The 11236-nt window shown below is 39.4% G+C and overlaps 1 protein-coding gene across 1 annotated transcript; it reads right to left on the reverse strand.

The window, feature by feature from the left end:
* Positions 1–1624: 1624 nt before the first annotated feature.
* si:dkey-43p13.5 (visual system homeobox 2) lies at positions 1625–3430 on the reverse strand. The gene is made up of 4 exons (XM_063472700.1): positions 3401–3430; positions 2914–3160; positions 2454–2611; positions 1625–1999 (listed from the first exon to the last, which is right to left on the reverse strand). The coding sequence occupies exons 1-4, from the start codon at positions 3428–3430 to the stop codon at positions 1625–1627; spliced, it is 810 nt and encodes a 269-aa protein (XP_063328770.1).
* Positions 3431–11236: the final 7806 nt, after the last annotated feature.

Raw genomic sequence — 11236 nt, forward strand, 5'->3', positions numbered from 1 at the left:
TAGGGAAAAGTTATATGTTAATTTCTGGGCAATTTTTCTATGTAGTAAACTGAATACTTAGACATTTGATTTGCAAAGACAGCTTGCAGAGTCATTTCACCTTAACTGGGAACAAAATAAGTCTGTGTGCTTCCCTGGTCCGTTTTGAAAAGTAGTCCCAAATCAAATTTGACCCAGACCTCATCCATGAGTATTCAAACCTCTGACACAGAGAATGTAATTAGTGTGAGACCAGAGCTGAAATTGAGTCTTTGAACTGGGAGCAACCCACACTGACCTCATCATCGATACATGTCACAATTACTGTAAGACATGAATTGTTTATTAATTGACACAGGGTGACTCAGAATATGAAAGCAAAGTCTAAAACTATTGTAGACAACAATTTAAAAAAAAATGTTTCAATACGTTACAATAAAATTAAAAAAAACCCGCATTCAGTCGGTACATGTAAAAAAAACAAAAAAAAAGACAAACAATATTTGTCGCCTTGTCCTATCTAAAGACGGATTGATGTCCAGAAGGGGGCAGTGTCACACTGTTATCATACCGCTTTCAACCTGTGGTCAACTCTATAAACAAGGCACACATAACATAATTAGTATCTTTAAAATCTAGAAGTTTAGGTGAAGCAGGAACAATTCAAGAGGCACAGAGCACATATCATCAACCATATATCTTTCCACACTTCTGTGTGTGATTCAGCACATCAGAGCACAATTTCCTAATACTAAATAAATAGGCTGTAATTATAGTACAGAGGAATTAGTATAAACAACAGGGTTTGTTGATCCAAAAACACCTGAAGGTTCCAAAGAAAACCAAACCATCCCACCCCTCTCACAAGCGCTACTATGCAAATATGAGCAAAAATTTTATATGTATTGTAGACCACTTCTATCTCCTTTAACCTCAATATTAAAGAGGAGGTAAAGTTTTGACCCGACATCAGAAATGAATAAATGTAGATTTTGTAACAGAAATGTTGTATTAGTTAGTATTAAATGTCTAATAAATGAGTGTAAATACTGCAGTTAGTCTTCATGATTTCATTTTTTAGCTATTTGCGTTGTTTCCTGTGAGGACGTGTGGCTGCATGTAGACATCCTGCCTGTGTGTGGAGGTAACCCAAGAGGTCAGGGATGGTTGTCGTGCTGAAATCATTTACAGATTGAGTGTATCCCATTTCAGTTTTGCCCTGATAGGCTGACACAATAAGACGTCCACATTTATCATTTGTCATTGTTACATGTTGAGGTCCCACCATGAAGCATCTACCATTCATTGGGAGTGGATGCCGCTACACATATCTGAGGTGTATCTAAAACTGTATTCAGCATATAAAAAGACATGATCATTTTCAGACACCCCCCCCCCAAAAAAAATAAAAAATTTAAAAACTAAAATATATATGCTCAAGAAAACATACAGAAAGTTAAAAGTCAGTTGGAATGCACGGTAAAGCCAAAACCTTAAACTTTGACATTATGTAAATTTTATTTTTCAATATAAAATCTTACAGAATATATAGACATACATATATTCAGCTAATGACGGCTAAATATTTAAGTTCCACTTCCCCCAAAAGTTCCAACTCATGTATAAACAGGAAGACTGAAAATGATCAGTCATTGTGCGTGGCATCAGTTTCCTGTGTTTGTGACTGTTTGGTGCCTCCTGACATGCTTACATTGCCGTGGATCTCAGCCTCGTGCTCTCTGGCTTTGGCCCGCAGCTTAGCAATGCTGCAGGAGCGGAGCTCCTCTGAGCTCGGCCCCTCCGGCCTCTCCCACTTCCCCAACTTCTGGGTTGTCCATGGATAACCTTCAGCTTCCTGTTGTTTCTCCCAGTGCTCACCGTCCGATCTCTCTGTGTGTTTTAAACTCTTGCTCGCTTTCGCAGATGTTTCATCATTGTCCCTTTTCACATAAGGCCCTGGACACTGGCCCTGGAGTTTCAGTTGCCGTCTCATTTTTGCACGGCGGTTTTGAAACCAAACCTTGGAATAAATGAAAGAGATATAATATATGAATGTAAATAACATGGAGATTATATAGTTAAAAAACAATAGTTGAAATGTAACTGCACTAAACTGGCTCTGATGTATCTTTAGTCAAGAATTGCTTTCATACTGGTATCAGCTGAAACTGTGATTACATTTTTGTTGGGACAGAAAGGAATCTTGACCCATACGGATAGCAAAAAAATTACAGATTAATCTAGTCAAGTTATTGTATTTATATAGAATAAAATACTTTTTTCTCCAGGCATTTTCCTTTATTTGGTGTGCAAGATGATTTTACTGTGAATTATTGTAAGTATTGTCAAACATGCCTATGATGGAAAATAAACAGTAGGGCTAAAGGCAAATTTGCACACTGTGCGTAAAAATTAATATCAGCTAAATGAGTACAAAGTTAACAACTCCAGCAGGAGTTCGTCGTGCCAATCACCTGGACTCTGGCCTCAATAAGGTCCAGTCTGAGGGCCAGGGCTTCCCTCATGAAGATGTCCGGGTAGTGGGTGGTCTCGAATGCCTTCTCCAGCTCCTCCAGCTGCCAGCTGCTGTAGTTGGCCCGTGCACGACGCTGCTTCACTGGCCTCTGTTCATCTGGAAAGCGCACCACAAGCACCAATTACACAATCGCCAATGGGTGACAAGGAACTAATGGCTCTAGATTGGATAATTAGCACAGCAATCATTAGGCCCAATTTAACACTGCTTGATAATTGATTGTTAGTTACGAGCTGTTAGTCAGTCTTTTGTAAACATTTACACTGCAATCAGATGGTGCTCACAGACTGTCTTTGAGACTGGTCATACTGTGCCAGTTTGGCTACGCTCTATCTGAACAAGTCCAGTATGATACAATCAGTCCCATTTTGGCTACAGCAGCTGTGTCTTGAACTCACCTATGCTCTCTGTGAGTGGCCCAATCCCAACCGCCTGTGTGGCCAGGAGCAAAGCTTCCTTGCAGAGCTCTGGCTGCAGATAATTCCTCAGGGATTCGTAGCTGATAAAAGGCCCTGGGATCAGGAACTGAGGTTGAGAGCCCAGTCTGGCTGGGAAGGCAGGAAAAAAATGAGCTGCAGGTGAATGGAAAACTGCAGGAAGGAGAGAGGATACCAGCTGCCCTGCGCCAAACATGTCCAAGTCCAATATTTAACGTCAGTCCACTGAAAAGGGTCTGGTTGACTTCTAGAGGTTTGCTGGTAGAAAGGTGAAATGCATTCCAAGGTCCAGGGTACAAATAGAAGAGAAAATTAAAGAGCTACGATATCCCAGCAGATGCATCCACTTGGTTGTCAGAGCTGCTGTTTGCTGCTGAGGTGCTCAGCCCAGGTACAAGGTGTTGCCTGAAGAGGAAAGGTAAGACTTGAGCGGTGGAGGTGGGCTCACCTTAGCTTTCTTCCCTTCCCCTCCAATCATCTTCCCCTCTTTTCCCAGTCACATGACATCTAAACAGATGTAGGTTTATGGCCTAAAAGAACAAAAAACCTATGATTTGTTTCTCACAGGATTAATAGTATCACCCTATCACTATTTACTGTATTTGTCATCTCTTCTCCAACCACATACATGCTGCAGTCTTTTTCAGACATGCCCCAAACCTCCTCTTACTCTCTCTCGCTCTCTCTGCCTTTCAGGGACAAGTTGCAACATCTTTGGCTCCTGAAATTTCAGTGAGTGAGACGAATGGCAGCTCAGTAAGTAGCAAAGATGTTTATGTTCACTTAGGCGCATACGCTTCAGACAACTAGTTCAACGGTTGTCAGATATAATAGCAACAAATTACTGTACAGGAGACATAATGAAAGCAGTTGTTAAGTTTTGTGGAATGGAAGTAAATACAACGGTAGCTGAACCTGAATAGCCGGTCTCAGTGTTATTGTTTTTGATTTTCTTCTTCTTTTTTTTGGCTGTTCCCTTTCAAGGCTCACCACGGTGGATCATTTGCCTCCATGCTGGTTTGAGTTTATTGTTTTTAGTAAATGAATGCTGTTATGTTTTTTTTAACAACAGCAAGGATAGCTGTACATCATGCCACTCATCTTACACAGTAGCAGAAGTGCAGCACAAATTATTTTTACATGATAAAATAAACTATTTAAATATTAAAATAGATCAACAAAGTTAGTTAAAATGTCTAAAAGAAAACCCCAATAAAAACAAAGTATTTTTATTGTGTGCATTTTGCTTTATCCTATACATATTCTATATTCTATATCCTAGACATCTTCTTTTGCAAATTTGCAGTGTTTTTTTGTTTGTTTGTTTACAACTAATTTACTAATTTACAATTTGGCAGACTCCCATTATAACTCCTGAAAATCTATTGTAATAATCTCAGTCTCCTGTAGATGACTAAAGATCAAAAATAATAACTTGTCTCACCTGTGTTTGCTGTACTTTGTATTCTTCTGAGTTTAAAAAAAATGCTAGAAGAAGCCTATTAAGGTAATTTTTCAAACCTTTATTCTTGCACTCTACTGATGTTTCTTGCATTTATAGTTCACAGTACTGCTTTGTTGTATAGCCCATCTTCCATTTGGTTGTCTGTTAGCAGACTGCAGGTTTCATCCACAGGTGGATGGGGTTTCCCTGCCTAAAATGACCATAGTAGGTATACCCACTCTCACTGATATCATACAGAGCCAGTGTTTGAAGAAAAAAAAAAAGGTACATAGGTACATTTTAGCATGTTATCTATATAGGTCAGTTAACATTTAAGATGGTAAACTTAAAGGTTTACAACTTTTATAAGCATATCATCAACAGCTGCATGAATTGGAATAAATTTTATAACACTTCTTTAAATTAATGGTCTCCTGTGGATGTTTGAAATTCTAGCACACTTTAAATGGCGATCATAAGTACTCTCACTGCTAACTCACTGTGTTAGGGTTACTTGCTTAAGGAAGTAACCAAGCGTCCATAACAAAGGGTATCTACATGCAAGGGTAGGTTTCTTCAAATGTTTAAGGTTCTCATATTATGCGGAAAGCAACCCTCATAATAACAACACTGTCACTTGTTCACTAAACCAGAATCAAAAATGCCACTTTTCTCACATCTGATAAAATTCAAGTTTTAAAGAGGAACCAAATTGTCAAATATATCTTTTAAAAAATATTGCATCAGAAGGATATGTCCTTGATAGCAAATCTTTAAAAAGGCAATTTTCTATTTTTGTGTATTCGTATTCTGTCACTTATCTCCTATAAAAACCGACATTAGAAGCGAGCTAGTGAGACATAAAATCTAAAAATGTTTTGTAGTTACAGCAAAATAGTTTTATCATATCATGTGTTTGGTAATGATAATCTTACTTCCACAGCTGTAAAGTATGTAGTCAGTAGTCAAGCCCTGATGGGATTCTTCCATCTCAGATCAAAGCTAACACATCAACACATTAACAGCCAAGGCACGAAGATTATTAACACTTTTTTTTTTTAAAGCAAGACAGCTGTAGCTTAGTGGTGATGGCTCTCTGATGAGATGATCTCCAGCACTGTCTGTGAGAATTAAACCCAGGTGTGTCAATTAATCCAAAGTTACACATCACCTAACAACATATCTTTCTAACTGCTCATCAGCTCAAACGGTGGTGAAAACACTCAGCTGTCAGTGTTGTCACCGCAGAGCTGGCGGGCTGAGGTGGCTTTGATCAGCCTGGGATCTCTGCAAGCGGCAGCTGGTCAGAGCAGAGGTGAGTCACAGGATGGTCATTCCTATACGTGCTGTGAGGACTGCAAATCCATCACCTGTGTGGCCCTTTCATCTGCACCTGTTCAAACACTAAATTAGGAGGCAGGATTAGGGGTTGAGCAATTCGGATGTCTTTACAGCCTGAGTTGTACCTGAAAGCCAGTATTTAGGTGGAGTGTCTTGTCTTGAATTGCAGATAAAAATTGCTCGTTTTCCCTACATTATGATTCCATAACAAAAACCTAGCAACAATGTCAGCTAATAAAGCATTTTAGCATCTCTTTAGCAATCAAATCACCCCAACCCAAGGAAACAGCACTTCTAACTGCACTATTAATCAATATGAATGATCTATCGTTTTAAGTGAGCCAACTCAACAATTAACAGGTTTTAGCACTACTTTCTACTCGTGTGGAAGTGTATGCATGTAGGGATGGGAAAGGACAGACGGCGATTGAGAGAAATAATTTCTTGGGTTTGCAGGGAAAAGGAAAATAGATTAGAAGTGTCTGGTTTGAGCTGTGGCTAAATAAACACTGTGTGTGGCGGGACTGACGACTGAATAGCCATTCCGTTTGTCCCTGGCACACAGATAGTTACAGGGATTTCTGGATTGTCTGAAAGTAGACCCCTTTTCCCACCCTCAAACTACTTCTGTTTGTCTGTGCCGGGGTCCTTTAATGCCCATTGATCCAGATAATCAGGGACAAGATTGGTGAAAAACCAGCGGGGGAGGTTCTGACAGTAGTTGCTCAAAAAGCCTGATAGTGGATAATTGAAGGAGGCATTAAGACAACAATAGTAATGGCTAATGCCAGCCTGTATTGGAGTTCCAGCTTCTTGAATGACAACACTGGAGATCCACAGCTAAAGTGGCAATCATTGTATTATTAGCAGACCTTCAAGTGAAGGGACGTACTGCACATTATCTGAGATTTTAGTAAGTCACCAGTGGGATGCTCTTCACGTGTCTTTAGCTTGAAATGGGCATGTTTGAGCTTGAAATTATTCATTGTGAAAGTAAAAAAAAAAAAAAAAAAAAAAGTAAAATCAGTTTTTTGGTCTCACTTAAAGTGAAGTAAAGTGTTTTGTTTCTTCCACTTCAGTCACACTTGAATTTAAAACCAATCATCAACTCTATCTGACATAAAGAAGCAGAAAAGTACTATTAGACAAAAATCATTATTCAGATTTGAAATTTGTATACACCTGAAAGCCAGTGTGACTGTTATATAGCTATCTGGCAGCAGTGTATATAAATTATGAACACAACATGGATATACACTCATGGTACAAACAAAGTCCACCAGCTGTCTCTTCAAAGTTTCACATATCAGGATATAATATACAATTATGTAAACCTTACTAGGTCTTAAATTAGGTAAATACAATCCCAGATGAACAACGCTTGACATATTATGCCATGTCACTATTTAACAAAGTCAAAATACAGAAGCAGTGTGTGAAAACTACAGTACGACTCATGAGTCAACAGCTTACAAAAGCACTTCTGGCAGCAATAACTTTAAGTAATTATTTCGTGTATGACCGAATCAGTCTCTTGCATCATTGTCAACTCTCATTTACAGCAATGCTTGAGTTCATAAAGATTCGTGGGGACTCACAGCTCTTTTAAGCTCCCACCAAAGCAGTTCAATCCAGCCAATTTGGTACAAAAGTCAGCTATTGGACAGACAGCCTCAAATTTCACTCTAGAATACTTTAGTATACAGAGGAGTTGTGTTCACCCCTCCACCCCACGGTGGTGACCCCTCCACCACTGTGCTTGACAGCTGGTTTGAGGTGTTTGTGCTGATTTGCTTAAAGTGCTTCTTTAAGATCATTGCTTATATATCACCCCCTTAGCATTGTGTTAACATACACCTGAATGCTCCATATCTGCAAAATTCCGCTTTTATAGAAGTGCTCACACTTGCTAATGATCAAATAATCTCGTGCAATTGATTATCAGCACCTGGCTGCTACTTACTCTCTTAATTCCAATGGAAGCAGTTTTCAGATACATCTTCTGCAGTTTGACTTAATGTTTGTCAAATACATAATGACACATAGTAATAAGACTTGTTTTGTTGTTCACCTGGAGTTGTACTTATCTAATTTTAAGACCTGTTAAGAACTAGATAACCTTTCATTATGTCCTGATACGTAAACCCTTAGAACTGGCAGAGGGTGTATCTCCTTTTTACCATCACTTTATCACTTTCAGGTTGATATGGCAAACATTTTATCAAACAGCTGCTTTTCAGTAGATCCAGTTAAAAATAAGCATAGGGAAGCATGAATCTAATATCCAGATTCCTGATAAATCTTTGTCTAAAATTAATTCTCTTGAATTAGTCAGTTTTGGTCTCCTCCAACTCTTAAAGAAAATACTTAAAGTGTCTATAGCAAGCACATTAGGAAGTTGCAGAGTGAGTCTGTCTGCAATTTGTTTTTTCTTTAACTTTGAAACCTAAAACAGCTTCTGGCCGCAGCCAAAAACAACATTACAAGATCTGCGTGACACAGGAGCTGATAATTATCTGTAGGTTCAGTTTTCAAGTATATAAATATTAGTGGATGTAAATAATAATCTCAATATCTCCAAACAAACCTATGTATAAAATAACCTAAAAATATAGTTTATAAATATCTACTGAAGACATGATTACTCTATTTAAAGCTATTAACAAGACTTTTTCACTGATGCCGAAACTTTTTTTTATCTTTAAATTTGTTGCACAAAAAAAAAACACTTTCACTAAGCTGAAATTTAAATTAAATCACTCAGGCTATTTACCCACTTTTTTCCTTGACAGACATGGCTGAAGTGGATTAACTGTCACGCTCTGCCCTCGGTGTCATAAGATACCATCTGCTCTAATAGAGATCGTGAACACTGTGCATTATTATTTTTTCTGATCCACTCCAGTGGCACTTTAGCTCATAAAACAAGAGTTCTGCCAAATGTCATGCGAAGATGGATGATTATCGTCAGCTCCACTGTCATGGGAATTTATCTATCTGGTGTAATTTGCAGGCTGGAACAGCAATGAGCACAGATTCAATATTTAATGAAAGTATAAGTGAAGCTTAAGGGTTGTCACTTATGCCTCTGCTGTTAATGACATGTCACATTATCATACTTATCTGATTGGGTCAATTTTAACTGCAATTACTAGCCTCATTTCTTTTTAATTCATTAAAAATGTTGGATCATTTCAGTTGTCCACCTCTGCAAACACATTGGGAATGTATTGTAATGTATTCTCTAGCTGCTATATATTTTAGTGTCAACTGTCAGTACAAACTTAAGTCTAAAATCTATTAATGGGAGCTTGGATTTGTATAATTCAATCAACACACCTAAAATATTTTAGTTTAGAGGGGAGAAAAAAAGTATGATGACTGAGGAAGCCCCCATGGTTGGTGCCTCACTCTCGCTGGTAACAGTATCCCACAGCGAGCAGGTTGATTGTTTTAGTCCTGGATCACTGGCCATGGGATAAACCTGAGAGCCCAGCCTGCTTTTCATGTCAAAACCTTCAAGGGAAAGCAGCCACAATCCAAAAGCAATCACACTTGAGACATCAAAGTGCCAGGGAGAAGAGAGGCGAGAGACGGTCCACATTTTTTCCATGCAAGCCAAGTGCAACTCAAGCGTGGAGTAAAAGGAGATGATCTAAGACGAGGGTGCCATTGAGAGGAAGACGGAGAGCAGACAGATGTGCATGGGCAGGTAGTGGCACATCAGGGCCCCTCCTGCAGCTGAGAGGGAGACCAAAAGGCCTCCAGTGGTCGGCATTCCTGCTTGCCGCTCATTTACTGTCCACCTTGACATGGACGGGGGAAATCGGTGATTTTTCCAACACTTGCATGGTTGGTGCTGGAAGAAATATTAAGACTGTGTATTCAAATTAAAGTGATCTTACACTGAGCAAACCAATTATAGCATTCAAATAGTATAGTACCAAACAATTACAGCAAAATGTTCTGTAAAAATGAAAACTCCAAGCACTCGTTATGCACAAGTGACTGCTGTTAAAAAAAAGAAAAGTGTACCGCAGGTTGAGATGGAGCTGAAATGTTTTAACCACAACTTAAACCGTTTGGTAGATTAGTCCACCCCCACCCCAAGCAAGGTCACGGCCTTAACACAAGAGTGTGTGTTTTGGGGGCTGGAGACCATATGAGAAGCCTCGGTGTTGGAGCTGCAAACAACCAGGGAGAAATCTGAAATGTGATAAGGAGCACCAACTAGCCACTGTTGTTTTGCAAGTGGTCATGACTACGAGCCAGAGTTGATATTCACGGCATTAAATAAGAATAACATTTACTTTTATTCTGAACTCTTTACCCTTAAATCAACAGTTAAAGCCGGTGCAAAAATACATTTAGTGCATAATTCCTTTCTGCAGTGGATTTGGTTTTTTGAAAGGATTCTTTATTTTACCATGAAGCAAAATGTTAACTGTGATCACGCAAACATTTAGCTCTTTGCAGCTGCCTTTGAGGGCATCTGGATTGGTATGATGAATAAAGACAGAGGTTGTTAACTTGTCAGTGGTCCATCAGGCTATTCAGCAATAGGCTTGGCCCCCCCGTTCTCCCTCCCACCATTTCCTCGTTCGCTGTCACTCATCTCTGTTCCGCCTCACTGCTGTCCAGCCAATGGGATGCTGGCGCCGGACCAAGAGCCCAAGCTGCTTGGACTTGTGTAGTCCGTTGATTGATAACCATAAACAGAATTTTTGGCAAGTTACAGGACACCATACAGGTGCAATTAACATATCACGCAGCAAGATGAGCAAGTATGGTGCACGATATATATTTTCAAAACGTTTAAAGTTTGAATTATGTACATCGTTGTCCCAAGCCACCCTGTGACAGTCCCCAATATGTAAAGTAATCATTTTTATAGCAACAGTTTTGGTTGTTGTCGGGGGGTTTTTATAAGAAAAAACAAATCATTTTGATCTGAAGAAAACCTGCTTCCAGCTGCCAGGCCCATATATCTCAATGGGTGACTGAACATTTCTGAATGACAGATTCCACTGACCCACCAGTGTGGGCATGTCTTACCATCACTGATGATCCTCAACCGTGCTGCGACTGCATCTCCACGTCCTCCTATGTAACAAAACACCAAGAGCACTCTACGTTGTAAAACGGCCTACCCACATCACATCTTCAAAGAAGCCTTTGGTCTGTGTGATTGAACAATTACCACCACGGTTAATTTACCATAAATGTGGACGTCCACTTTGCTAGTTTACCGGCATGCCTGCACATTGTTTAACTTATCCCTTTGACTCTATCAAGAGGTTTCCAGATGAAGTCACTGGCACTGGGCAAAACAACTCACACTTTCATGGCAAAATGGTTTCCATCACAGCATGTGCATCACGCCTTTAATTTGTCTGTTACACCCCAGTGAAGAGCAAGCGTACATGTGACAGCTGTTTCCAGTTTTATCAGGATCCAAGAAATATTGGAATGAAATGAATCCTTACAGCATGAATTTTT

The sequence above is a fragment of the Pelmatolapia mariae genome, linkage group LG4, assembly GCF_036321145.2.
Source record: "Pelmatolapia mariae isolate MD_Pm_ZW linkage group LG4, Pm_UMD_F_2, whole genome shotgun sequence".
Taxonomy (NCBI): domain Eukaryota; kingdom Metazoa; phylum Chordata; class Actinopteri; order Cichliformes; family Cichlidae; genus Pelmatolapia; species Pelmatolapia mariae.

Coding starts and splice junctions, on each gene's coding strand:
- si:dkey-43p13.5 (XM_063472700.1), bottom strand. CDS start 3,430: ATGATTGGAGGGGAAGGGAAGAAAGCTAAG. Junction 3,161..3,400: donor GGGAAGGGAAGAAAGCTAAG/GTGAGCCCACCT, acceptor TGACGTTAAATA/TTGGACTTGGACATGTTTGG. Junction 2,000..2,453: donor TTATTGAGGCCAGAGTCCAG/GTGATTGGCACG, acceptor ATTTATTCCAAG/GTTTGGTTTCAAAACCGCCG.